Source organism: Phaethon lepturus, unplaced genomic scaffold (assembly GCF_000687285.1).
Source record: "Phaethon lepturus isolate BGI_N335 unplaced genomic scaffold, ASM68728v1 scaffold40719, whole genome shotgun sequence".
Taxonomy (NCBI): Eukaryota; Metazoa; Chordata; class Aves; order Phaethontiformes; family Phaethontidae; genus Phaethon; species Phaethon lepturus.
The window spans coordinates 1-14,200 of record NW_010562053.1 but is presented as its reverse complement, the minus strand read 5'-3'; the positions used below and the strand labels follow the sequence as shown (position 1 = coordinate 14,200).

Below are 14,200 nucleotides of genomic sequence, written 5' to 3'. Positions count from 1 at the left end.
ATTGCTATCAGATCATATGTGCGCAGCCCTCATTACCCACACGATAGCTTTCTGCTGCTTGCATACTAAGTATTATGAGCTGGTATCAGCAAAATACTGCTTAAAGATTGTGCACCGAAAGGGAATAGGCAACATCAACAAATACGAAGGGAAAATACCTGCCTTTGCCTCTTTAGAACATCAATTTTATGTAACAAACCTGTATTTACCATATTGGTTACTTGTGTGCTTTGGTAAACCAAGCAGACAAGAATACAAACTTGCAATGACTTAGTCTGCAATCACCTTGTCATGACTTACACAACTGCCAACGTTGGTTCAGGCTTGAGACTCTTGACACGACAGAACTGGACTCATTTACCTTTGCAACACAGGAGCATGAGCAATATGCTGAGATAATGTCAATAATGACAACTTTCTTCATTTGTTGCCCTGTGTAGATGTGCAGAACCCAAAGATTTGTTACATCGTATTTATGCATTTTCAAAATCAAAGGTGTACTCCATATCATTCATGATTTATGTGACCACTTTCAAAAAGTAAAAATAACAAAAATCACACAGTAATGTAAAATTACAGAATCTAATTGAAATAAACTTTTATTTTTTTTCTCATCTGTCTTAATTAGAAGCTGTTTTGCTCAGGAAGCTCAGTAAGTTAAATCTAAACCCTTGCTTATAACTATGCTGGCCTTTTTAACAGTGCCTGGGTACAGCTGTACAGTTGTAGGTGGTGTGATACAGTCACACCATTAACTAGCAGTTTAACATGCAACATCTCTCTATATAAAAAATTAAATACTGAGTATCACTATATACAACCATCTATTTGGAGATGGAAAGAACTAAAAGGCCACCAAATAGCTAAATTAAACTAATTGATTATACTTTAAAACTTCATTATGACCCAGAGTATTAGGTCATACATAACCATACTGCAGTGTCCCTCATTGCAATATTTCTAGGAATAAAATCAGCAGTTAATACATCTGAGCTGCCCGAGTCATTCTTGAATGTACTGATTTTGGATGTACTGGTTCCTCACCAGGAGCATATCAAAGATGCAGTGGCATCCCCCTCGGCTGACATGAGTTTGCAAAACTGCCTTTGCGGAGGGCTCCTGGTCAGTTCATCCCCATGCTGCTAACCATTTGGAAACTTTATCTAATTAAGTTTCTTTTCAGTTGTCCTCATTAACGAGTGGACACAGTATGGAACCAAGGCAACTACAGTCAGAGGCATAGCTGCACTCTTACAAAAAGAGAGAATGTAGAACAAATACTCAGTATGAGTAGGTATCTTAACGAAATTATACAGCTGCAGCGTAGCTAAAGAAGCAGCTATACACAATACGCGGAAACTTATCTTACAGCTGTTTTTACCTTTACAGCTGGTGATGAACATTTCAGAATTAATTCCAAGACCCAAGCCAAAGAGTGCACCTAAATTCCTCACCAGTCCAGCAAATGGCGTTGTGTCAATGTTTATCCAGTCTGGGTTGGCACACCACTTCTTGGCCTTTGGAACAGACCAGAGCAAGTCAATATCGAGGAGCTTGAGGACCAGATAAAAGCCAAGGGCAAAGATGAAAAGAAACAAGTTTGTCTTGATGTACGTTCTCAAGCTTGCTGTCTGAATAGCAGGGGTGTGCTCAAATGCTTCTGCCACCAGAATGCCTGCGGATTAGAAGCTCAGTGTTACAAGGAGCACCAGACGCGTACTTTGAAGAAGCACTTTTCACAGTGCCCCTATGGAATTTGACTTCTGAAGGCAGAAGAATGTATCTATGTAGTTTTTCTGTATATGTACATGTACACACATATTTTACCACATTGGTAGTACATTACAAAACTTTTTCTCCCATTCAGTACTGCTAATTTGGAAAAAAGGAAATTAAATACCAAGCACTACCTGTTTTTCGTATGAGGCATTGCCTTAGGCCTGACTGCATCTCCCAGGTGACAGCCTATCACCTATTAGATGTAAACTAGAACATTCCTTTTCCATGAGAATGCGCCACTCAAAGACCTGCCCCAGCAATGCTGAATTCAATACCAGCTCCCACGCGGGCTTTGAGCATTGAAGGAAAAGACGCAGACAACACTTACCTTCTTTCTCGCTCATTTTATCCTGGCTGCAAAAAGGGAGACTGGGCTGCCCGCTGTTAGCCAGTACCGCCCGGGCTGCTCTGCAGCCAGGAAAGAGAACAGGAGCAGGCAGCCCCAGCTCAGTGCGCTGGTCACCCTCCTTGAGATCACACAGATACCAGAGAGATTGTTCATAGTTTGAACTCCCTAAATACCAACTTGAAATGTAGTTAAGTAACTCTGAAAAATATACTTTAGCTTTTTAAATCACCCGGAGCAGTTTGCGCTGCTAATTTCCCTTTTTCTCTGTTTTGCCCCAGGTCTCTGGCCCTGCATGTGTCCATGCTGCACACCTCCTAGTTTGCACATGGACACCATTTGAAGTGAACTGAGTAGCTCCCTCCTGAGAGGAAAGCTTCATAGGAGCAACTTCCTCTCTGATCCCTTCCACACAGGCAGCACAGATAAAGATAAGATACAGCCAGTGCAAACCAGACTGCATTAGCCTGCAGCAGTGTGGACATAATGTAGTGGGCACCAGCTGGCGCATGGACAAGGGCTCGCTCCCTGGGTGAATTACAAAGCCAGCAGATACCTGCTACCTTGCCAATTTTACCTTTAGGCTAGTATCAAATCCTTGCTCTTACAAAGAACGCAGAGCACCCTTAGAGCCGCAACCTGAGTAGCACTGCTAAAAATCTCCTGCCTTTTCTCATTCTTAATTTTTTTCAAATTTTGCATATACATTGAAAAGAAAAGAAAAAATAACAGTATTACCAGCAAATACTCCGAGAATAACTTGATGAGGGAAATGTGTTGCTATGAACACTCTCGAGATGCACACACTGATCTGGATAATCCAAAAAATACTCCAGAGGAATGACCATGTCAGTCTAAGAGGGAAAAGTAAGATGCTTAACAATTTAAGACAAGATATTTCACCTAGTAATTGACAACAGGCCCCCTTGTGTAACTATCAAGTTTTTACCAAGCAGAGGTTTACAGGTAGAGAAGTTTAGAATCAGATGATTAAAACCTGCAAGTCAGTACTACAACACAAGCAAGAGTGGCTGCTCTTGCAGCCACATTCCATAGTTTCAGGTCCAAGACACTACCGTGGTTTTAGTGATGAAAATTATCAATGGCAAGTTAAATTAGCACTAGTACCTTAAACATATTTCTCATCATGAAGTCATACGTACATGCAAAAGTTCATTACTTTGGTGACAAAATTCACACGGTATGGGAACAGCCTTGTCAGGCTTGGAAAGGGCAGCCACCAAAGCACCTGTAAGACTTCCCCAAAGAGCTGAGGAACATGTTACACTGAACTTCGACAACATTATGCGCAGTTGCTGTAAAAAGGGGTAAGAAGGGCTACCATCAAAGCAATAAATTTATGGACTAATCAAAAGATCCAACACATAAATTAATAGAAGGTAAAGTTTCCAACACTGAGGACCTGACATGACCTTAAATGGGAGGTGATTCAGAGATACTATATGCAGTGACTGTAGGTTAATAAACGCCAACCTATGCAAATGGGTAAATCCTCTTAACATTCTTTTTCTTCAGCTGAAGTAGATCATAATAAAGGTTTGGGTTTTTTGGGTGTTTTTGTGTTTGGGGTTTTTTTTGTTTGTTTTTGTTTTTACAAACTGGACAAAACAGACTATGAATATTTGGTTAAAATAAGTCCATTAAAAACAGAGCACGTGCATAAAGAAGTATCTGTATAAGTTAGAATAATGGAAAGACACTGACCTGTGAAGGGTAACTGCTGATTTATCTTTCCATCTAACCGTGTAGCTAAGTGCTGCTGTGACCATTACATACCAGACGCAGGAAGATCCCATGGCATGTCCAGATGGGCTTCCTAGTAAAAACAAAAAGGAAACATTCAAGCTTAAAAGTAATGACTGTAACATTTGTTGTATAGAAGAAGTCTACTGGCAGCTACTCAGGCACCTAATCATTCAGAAGGAAAATGGTTAACAAAGGCTGAAAGAATGTCAACTGCTTTTCAATAGCTTATTTTCTCAGTATGAATTTTTCAGAAGACTCCTCTACATGGATTCCAGAATATTTGTCCGAAATCAAGTAGGTAACACCTTAACCACCTTATATTGGTGTGAGCTGGTATCTTGATTGGAAAGCACAGCACTTCTCTATACTTAGATTTGAATTGTGATTTAAAAACCAGAGCATCAAGGCTCTCGTAGGGCTGTAGCGTACAATGTAGAAGTTCTATATGAGGATCAGATGAGGGAGGTTTTGAATAGGCTACCTAATAATTAAGGGGAACAACAGAGATTGAGCTCCTTGTAAGATTCTAAATTAAAGTACCAGTATAACTTTAGATGGCCCTTCCAAATTGCCTTTTATCTGCTTCTCCAATTACCATGGTGTTAGCAATTGTGATTGTCATCTGTGTCTCATTAGTAATATTACAGTCTGGGTAATTCACATTTTAGGTATTTTTGTAATAAATTTAGCAATGTGTCTGAAGTGTGATGGAAAAACTGTGTCTTTATGCTTTATTTTATAAATTTTAAGGTGGTGTACAATGTCAACAAGCTTGGAAAGAGATTATCAGTGAAACTGGCACATAAAACAATGCTGTTACATATTGGACTAATTGTTTTATCCACAGCAGTCTATAACAGGGAACACACTTCATATAGAAATGAACACTGATTTCTTTTTAGTCCAGGTATAATAATATACCTGTAATTTGTTTTAATTTAATGAATCACATTTTAATTTTACTTGAAACAATATGAAGCCACAGGCAAGTTCCTACAATTGTGAAAGTCACCAAAAAACAAAGTATGTATCCCATGGATGCAAGGGAAATGATTCCTAGGATTACTCTGTCACCATTTCTCCCCTGTTCACCACGTTTACATTCAACAAATTGAAATAGGGAAGGAGAGAAAATTAGATCATTGGAATCTGTCTATACACAGCTTGGCCTTCTGTGGAGACAAAAGTAAAAGGGACAGGGTTATTTCACTGGCAGAAGAAATAGTTTTGGCTTAAGAATGTGTTATGACCCAGCACTATACACCAGTTCGCAAAGCTAAAGAATATTTCAGTGAAGCAGCAAAACAGGAAAGCCTAGGGAGGACAAGCACAAGGATTTCTGGCTCCCTGCCCCTACTTTCGGCATTCTGCCTGGCAGTACCTTTGGTGGTCACGCGACCAACACTTTTGTTACTTGCGTAACAAAACAGATGTACACTTCTAAACCTCACAGCAGAATAAATGTCACTGACAAAGAAGCCATAATGTTGTTTATCAGCACTGGGAAAGCTTCTCTTTGTTGTCATCTAGGAAAAATGTTTCATCGTTCATCTGCAAATTACCTACCTGAAAAAGTAAACTCCACCTTAAGGTTTATGTTCTTAAAACCTTACAAATACCACAGAAAAGGTGGCTGTAGGGTTTTAGTAATTCCAGAAGTACCAACCAAATTCAGGTCCTAGATTGCTTGCCATGTCATCATATAAACAGTTCCCTAAGCTTTCCCTTTTGTTGAGCCGCAGAGTTTGGGGTTCTAGCCATCCTAGCACTATTTGGATAAGCCCTTCGCACATCTGTGGCTGCTTCTCTAACCTTTTCACAGAAATTGCATATTTAAAAAGTGTGTAAAGCACCATGTAAGCTCACACAAGGCCCATGTGCACCCAATAGCTGCAGTGACTGCACCGCCTCTTGTTAATGGGGAACAGGTGAGGGACAGATATTGTCAATGGTCAAGGGCAAATCTGGAGGTGGGAGAAAATGTGGTCATTGCAAGTACACATAAAGAATCAATATGACAGTGATACCTACGGGACAGAAACGAGAATGACTTGTTACTTCAGGAAGAAAGGCCTTCTGGTTCAATGAATCAAAATGAAACACAATGACTGGGTCCTTAGACAGGACTTGGTGTTACAGGGTGCTGAATGGGCTCAGTTCTGAAGGCTTTTGAAAAAACCTGAAGGACCTTAATACTTTGGGTTAGGTCCCCAATGAACTCACTTGAAGCAGACTGCAGAGCACATATAGACCAGGCATTACTAAACCCTGCCTGATACAAGAGCTTAAGCTTCTCGTTCAAAATTACGACAGGATATAATGCAGGATACTCTTAACAAAATACAGCTCTGCAAACCATTTAAAAGCTTGCAGTGACATTGATGAGGCACAAAGCACATTTATTTCCACAGTCAATATTTTCTTGTACAATGAATAAAACTAAATTCAGTCAGTTAGCTCCAAGCAAGTTTACCTTATTTCACATATTAGGGTTGCGCAAGCTCATTTAACTTCAGCAGTACTGCATTTGAGTTCCACATAGAAGACAATGAGATATAAAAAAGTGAAAATATATTGGGAAAACAAAGGTACATTTTTTAAAAGAAATTTTTTTCCCCTATCTATTTGTACACATACATCCCACCCCCACCCCCCCCATTCCATGCCAGTGTCTGGTGCTGGGATGAGGGGTTCCATTTTCCACTTGTGATACATCACATGATCGATTGCTGATACTATTGTTATTTACACTGAACCACCTACTAGTTTTTGTGGTTTGAATAATTCTTGCAATAGTGCACAAGCCCTCAACTCAACAGTCCTCTGCTCTGTTTTGGAACACTCTTAAGCAACGTGGAATTTCTCTCACCAAGCTGATGTCATTGGCATTGCAACTGTTCCTAAAAACAACCTTACAAAGCAGGTGAATCACTCTTTCTGAACCTATGACACAAGTTTTGTGAAAAATCCCTTTCCAATGTGCTGGTTTATTCTAGTAGGAGTTCTTTTTAAAGCAAACCCCCCTCCCTTGCAATATTCAAAGGCAATGGAGTAAACTTTCTTGTCATACAGCAATCAAATACCTATCACATTTTATTTCTTCCTTTTTCTCTTCCTGTGTTTTGGAGCTATTTGAAACATGAGCTCTGAGATTTGAATATCATATAAGATCTTCAGAAGTCACATCCTCTCCCCTCAAAAGCCACTGTCTATGAAATATACCAATGTAATCCCCAACATTTCTTACCTGGTCCAGTTTCACATGTTATAGGAAACTGTTCAAGGCACGGGCTTGACTGATTGGGATAAATCATTGTTTCTTGCACCCACCAGTACGGGCGATGGCCAAATAAAATCCTACCAAAAAAGAAGCAGAAATGCAATAAAGAGATTTTTATGTAAGAAGGCTCTAACAAAGCATAATAAATAAACTTACAATGAATATGATGAACTATATTGCCAAAACTACTCTATAACAGTTCTATAGGTTCTTCTTGTCTTATCAACATGTCATTTCAAACATATCTTAAATATCTTCACTGTGAATTCCTGTTTTATAACTACAGGGGAAAGTCTACTAGTACATTATTCACAGAAAGTTTTCTAAACTTGAGGCACATAGAGTAACCGTCATTAAAAATACCAAGTTTTAAAATAAATCCAACTTCTTACCATTTAAATATGAGGTTGAACCAATCACCAATGACTGCCACCCATATCATTTTAGTACCAACCACTTGGTTGAGCTGAAACCAAAGAGGAAAATAAATTGAGAATATATTCCGGGGATCGCCAACATGTGACATAAAATTAAGGAAATCCTGGTAAGCCCTGTAGTCCCTCTGTAAATGCTGAATGATAAGCACGCCATTGCTATGAAGGAGATCCATCTTTATGGATTAAACTGTACTTGAAATACAGTAAAGTTCCTTTAATCTTAAGTTTCTAGTGATGGAGAATGAGAACCATGGAGGGGAGCTATTAAAAAGTGAGAGAAGGTGATTGACGTTGCCTTTATATTGTATCGGTGTAGTGTACCCAGCTGTTCCTGGAACACGTGGCTCCAAATCTCCGGTAAAGCACGAGTCTGTTAGCACTGGAAAGCTTTTCTATTTGCAAATTTTAATTGGATGAAACTAAGTGAAGTACATGCTGAGCAGCAGCAAATGGTGGGGAAAGTTTTGTGGAAACACAATGTGTTACTTATGCAATCCTTTGTATGAACAGGTGGAACATGTTTGCTTGAATTTTTTCACAGTTCATTTCTCTCCGGGATGGACATTAGTAATGTGTATACTTCATTAAGTGTTGCCTATATAAAGGAGAGAAAGAATACACCAATAATTGGTCTCTGCAGAACTGTCATTAAAGCTGTACCTTTCACTTTGAAATAGAATTTGGCTACCATGCTGCATCTAATGCTTTGCACAACACATTTTCAGTCCTGGAAAATACAACCAGCATCCATACATCAGCAACGCTGTCAAGCTCTAGATTAATTTTTAAAGCAGTGATATTCTTAAAGCACTGAGAAACAATTGTTTCCTTGCTGCAAGAGGCCATGTTAATCCAGGGCACAATGCAGATGAAGCTTAGTCTCCGAGTCATTCTGTACCGCCACTCTCGCCTGTTGCTGTCATGATGCAAGTCCTACACACCTCTGCCAGAAGGAGCTGAAGCCTGACCTACTGCAGCCCCCTCCTGCTGCCCAGCCTAACGAAAATGAGACCTGCTTCGCAAACCAGGGCAAGGTTGGGAACTGACAATTATGAGTATTTCCCTGGAGTATTCCCAAGTGAAGCACTTGGGTTCTCCAGGGCAAACGGCCAAGAGGAAGCAGAGATTCTGCCAGATAGCAGGATTTTAAGAGTATACAGCACATAACGTATTAGCACATCAGATTTATCAATATTGGTACTAATAACTGCAGCATAGGAAAAGATTACATTCATTTGTGAGGTGGCTACATGAGAAACTTTCTTCCACGAGAGATTAAATGGATACCAGAAGTCTGATGATATCATCGTCTGATATCATCAGAGCGGCAAGAGGAAAACTTCAGTTCTTTAGCACGTTCTAATATTCAGACACATTCATATCTTCTGTTAAAGATTGTCTATGTATCTGAAACAAAATCAGAAAACAAAAGCACTGCGCATTTCCCTTCTGCTTTCTCCATAGCACTTAAAGCTAAACTATACAAACTGTGGAGACAAAGGTATGAACTACTTAACTGTTTCTGCTGAAGAGAGACTTAACAGGGCTTTATGATGCGTGGTCAGGGAAGTTGCACGGAAACATTAAGTATATTCAACAAATAAGCCATGACAATTAAATAGGCTTAGAAGACTTCCTTTCCTGACACAACCTCACATTTACTTTAGCTACTCACATTTACTGTAGCTATTAATAGTCTGTTTTTATAAACTTTTTAGCAGATTTAAATCCTAGATGTTTATTGCTATCAGTTGCATTGAGCCATGTAGAAAACCTTAAAGACAAAAAGCGGTTTAAAATTCTGTGCACTGTTTCTCAATAATTACTACAATATTTTTCTGTACATTGACTGAATTATTCACTTCAACTGGTATTACCTCATTTCAAGGAAATCCCTTCCAAAACCAATATTTCAGGATATTTCAACAATAAATATTTCCTAGCTTTTTCAGCTGCAAGTATTTGGGGAGGTTTGTTTCTTGATAAGCCATCTCACTTCTAGTACTTAGTTAAAACAGACACTGTAATGAGGTTAAGTCTAAATAACTATTGTTCTATTAGGAAAAATATTTTGCAGTAAGTTTCCATCAAGATACAATTTAATGTCCTCAGGAGAGTTTACCAAGTAGTAAAACTGATCAGTTTGCAGTCCCTCTTTAATGCCACCATGTTACTCAATAGTATCATAAAAATTGCCTTTCTGACGCAGGATGTGCAGAACCATTGCAATAACTTTTTGCATGTTTTCTACAAATATAAACCCACCCACCCATGCCACCCACTGGGATAGCGCTGCATCTGCTCAGGCTGAACCACTCAGGTACACTTTGGCTCTCCATAAACTTTGGAGGTATGTCTTGGCAATGTTTCAGTAAAGTAACCTCTTTTAGCATAAATGCTAAAGGCTGCCTGATATTAATATTATTTTTAAAGATTTTGTTGCTGATTCATATGCTGCTAATTATCTTTCTGCTTAGATAGAAAGATAAGCATCTTAGACATAATTAAGACTAACAGCAAACATAAATAAGCTTTAATTTTCTCCTACATTCTTCCTGACTGTTTCAGAATCTCCTACATCCACATCTTAGACATAGCAGAGGAGTCATTTTTATAAAAGATGTTTTAAAAAAACCCAACAAATCCACAATCTACAAAACAGAAAGCAGGCAGTTCGTGGAACAGGTAAGCAGGTTTCTGAGAGAGAGGCAGTTCAGGTGATGTTCTCATTGTGCCTGGAAGCAAGAACTCATGATCCTGCTTCATCCAAGAGGCAATCAACAACTGACATGAGTCATCTCTTGTCCTGCCCGTGCTATTTGGCAACCCATAAAAGTCTGAGACACTAAAGACTGTCCTAGCTCTAATAACCAGCAGAGAAAAGATGGTGAAACATGTCTTGAAATACTGTATTTAATAGCTTGTTTAAACTAAAAAAGGAGAAATACTTCATTAACAGACCTTTTCCCAGTCCTTTTCTATGCAAAGCACTGCAAAATGCTTCTGTAATGCACTTTGTGTTTCAAAGTCACTTGAGATAATAGATGAAATAAAACTATTTGCTATATTTTTATACATGGAATTGCAAGAAAAACTAGTGATCTCTACAAAATGGTCAGAATGTGTATGCAATTAAGTTTTTAAATCAAAGCTTTTTCCTGTTTTGATATTATAGACCCACGGTTTGGTCTTCACACGATCAAATGAATCCTCAGTGCAAAGCAAAAACCTTTAAAATGCTATCTGTTCACATTAAGAGATTTTAATTTGTTGATATTTTCTTGATATATTTTATTTTCCAAGACATACAAAACCAGAGACTATCCAAAACCTTATATATTCTTGGTAATAATGCAAGAAACAAGAATCGTGTTGATGATCCACTGAAGGGAGGATAAAATGTTTATAGCTGCTGTACAGCTACATATTAGAGCAAATATTACATGACGGATATCAGATGTTGTTAAGCAAATGTTTGCAAGGGAAGGAAAAGCCATCAAAGCAAACATCTTCTAAAACACTGCTAATGGAGGCCTATGTACTGGGCCTAACTTTCTGGTACATTATGCTTAGTTAATTGAACAATAACATTAATTTCCACATCAGTGTTTTCATTGGCACTGGACCAGCTACAAGCTACAAGGATTAACTAGCAATTTAGTAAGTTCACAAGCAGACATTGTATACAATAGCTGACAGCTATTTTCTTAGGTATGACTACTTTCCAAATGGAAAACGGAGAAGATACATCTTAATTTTAGATTTAGGAAGAGAAGAATCTTTCAAGCAGCTCTTTCGTTCCGTATTTCATTCCCTCAAGTATTCCTCATTGGACCCAGGCAGCCTTAGTTAAGGTCAGGCTTCTTTAGGCTTGGACTGACCAGTAGACATTTAGCAAATGCTAACACAAACCAGTTGCTTTCTCTTGGTTCTGCCACCTTAATCTAATCTTTGCCAGGTACTACACTGTCATTATTCCTTGCTATAAAGTTAACTATGCAAATACAGGAAACTAACAAAACTCATGTTTGCAATATAACAATAACTGCCAGACTTTAATACTTGTTTATATTTGTGTGTGTTTGTATGTGTAACAGCATAAATGATATAAACAATGCATGGAATACAATTCTGGCATATTCACGAAAAAGCCACATCTAAGGAATTCTAGTTCTTATAATTTTAAGCATGAAGAGCTACTTTTTAGAAATCACAAGGAACCTAGACTTCAACAGTGAATAAAAATCCTTCAAGTTCCATGAACTTCAAGCAGAAATGGAAAAGAAACTGCAAGCAACAACCCCCCTGCATTCTTTCTGTTCCCTTTCCAGTAAGATCACTGCCTTGTTTATTGCCATTCTCTAAACCCTGGAACTAGTCCTGTGCCAACCACAGCCTAGTGAGGTCAGAAACCTGCCAAGAGAGTCTGTTCATTAGCATCAGCTCTTCAATTTTGTGTTCCCTTAGCAGTTTGCACCCAAGCTGCAGTAGCTCTCCAACCCTGAACTATAGCTCTCAACTACTCTTTAACCTAGCACTGGAATAGCCCAGTACAGACTGCAAGCTAGCAATAAAACAAAGCAACAGATCTTTGTTGGCAGTAGCTTGCCCTTCAGTTTGATTGCAGGTTAACTGTCACCCTGCTGCTGTCATTTTAAATCTTGGAACCTTAAGTTTAACCAAGTACCCTAGGGTTACAAAAACACCCACGAAGAGCTGGCAAATGCAGAAAAGGGGTACCTGGTACAACTACATTGTCTCCAGCAAAGCTCCATAGTGCTAGAAATAGGGTAAATTGCTGTTGAAACTTTCTTCCATCCATGACTGCCCTATGGCTTGATATGACACACATTTAGAAAAAAACATTTCAGAACAAGTATCTGGGCTAGAGTTATGGTAAGGTTAGGTGCCAGAGCTTCTGACTATGGAGGCTCTTGCATCAGACCTAACAGGATTTAAGAAGCATATGACCCGTGCTAATGTGGGTCATGAGGCCACATTTTTGTTTGTGGTTGGTAAAATCTGTCAGTCTGAACAGAAAACTAGTATCTGCTAAAATTACCATGCCTCACTGAAACATGTGGTTGGTAAACTGATTGTGGAGACAGTTCGTCGTGGGAAAATAAGGTTGAGGATAACTTATACTGTAAGTTCACACCTCTAGAAAACTCTGAGGAAGGACTCCCAAATCAGAAAAAAGATAACTAAGGTGTAGATTGTGCTAGTAAATGTCACAGGCTGTATTTAGTCTTTGGCTGGTGAAATTCTAAAACAAAGCAATAGGACTAATGAAATCTAGAGAACCTTCACTGATGAAAAAAGATACCTAACATTTTGGAGCTAGTACCAGCTCCTGTGGGGTTACTATTATCTATGTTAACAAAAGGATTTGGAAGAGACCAGACTGAAGAACCCACCAAAAGATTACAGATTAAAATTCAGGATTTGTTTAGATTAGTTGAACTTGTATGTGCTAAACTCCAGCAGCTGGTAAAACGTTGCATTCGGAAAGTTATGAGCTCAAATAACAAAGGCTAGTGATGAAGGGGCAACATTTAAGCTTTATACTGTCAGCATTCACTCAGCTAGGTTTAAGGTCTGATCAGGAAAAAGAGAGAAACGGACCTAGTTAAAAAAAGCTGTAAGGTATAGGCTCCAGAATGCCCAAATGTCTATGTGGCTAGGTAATCATCCTTGAACCAGCCCAACCTCAGTACATTTTTCTGAAGCAGACAAGAAACAGTGGTCTAATAATCAGTTTTAGGACTAATGCTGAGGAAACTGAAATCAGGAGAGTAAGTGTCTGAGTCTAAGATAAGACAGAAATACTGTTGGGTAAAAGTGCTATCCACCTGCAGTAACAGTTTATACAAGAATAATGCTACTAATAGTTGGTGGCATCAGCTCAGACTTTGCACTGGGGGGGGCGGGAAGAATAATAAGTGGTTTCAGCCAGCAATCCTCAAAGTTTTACTAAGTTTACATTACTCTCAGATCATCTGAATAGCACTGAAGTAAATTAAAGCTAGGAGAGACTAATTACCTATGGTAACAAAATGATTAGCAAGTAGCTTCCATGATAAACTGAAGGCTGGTACCTGGGATCACAAACCAGTGCTTAGCCAGAGCCAAAATGGAATACACCCAACTGCACAAAAAATAGGTGCGGTGTCATAAGAAGGACGTTCACGATGACAGAGGCTTATGACAAGTGTTTGACTGGGCACAGGCAGGGCTGCGGTATTGTGTTTTTGTTCATATCAACAAGGACTACAATTACCTCTGCATATCAGTCTCCTATCATAAAAATATCCCTTAAAGGTAAATTTTTATGATTTACTTATCATACAGATAGGTGAATAGCTCCACACTCATGAGAGAACTCAGGCTTGGGGAATTAAAAGGCAATTCAGGAGTGTCACAAAACTTACAACTAGGTTACCCCAAGTATGTTCCGTGGACAAACTAGGCATTGGAAACAAGTTTTAGCTTCAGGGGAGCGTAAAAGAGCTAGCCTGCTCCCCGGTTCGAACCTAATTTTCATTCAGCACGGAACAGTAACACCCCATAAACCGCCCCAAGCTTTTCATG

The 14,200-nt window shown here is 39.0% G+C and overlaps 1 protein-coding gene across 2 annotated transcripts; it reads right to left on the bottom strand.

Annotated features, from left to right (window-relative positions):
- Nucleotides 1-597: 597 nt before the first annotated feature.
- On the bottom strand, nt 598-8,204 carry G6PC2 (glucose-6-phosphatase, catalytic, 2). Of its 2 annotated transcripts, XM_010294162.1 has the most exons (6): nt 7,905-8,204; nt 7,565-7,638; nt 7,140-7,249; nt 3,851-3,962; nt 2,864-2,979; nt 598-1,675 (listed from the first exon to the last, which is right to left on the bottom strand). In XM_010294162.1, exons 2-6 carry the CDS (start codon nt 7,612-7,614, stop codon nt 1,164-1,166), a joined length of 900 nt encoding a protein of 299 aa, XP_010292464.1. In that variant the 5' UTR covers nt 7,615-7,638; nt 7,905-8,204; the 3' UTR covers nt 598-1,163. The 2 variants fall into 2 exon arrangements, with proteins under 2 accessions (XP_010292464.1, XP_010292463.1); XM_010294161.1 differs by lacking the exon at nt 7,905-8,204 and having other exon boundaries at nt 1,164-1,675; nt 7,565-7,782.
- Between the last annotated feature and the right edge of the window lie 5,996 nt (nt 8,205-14,200).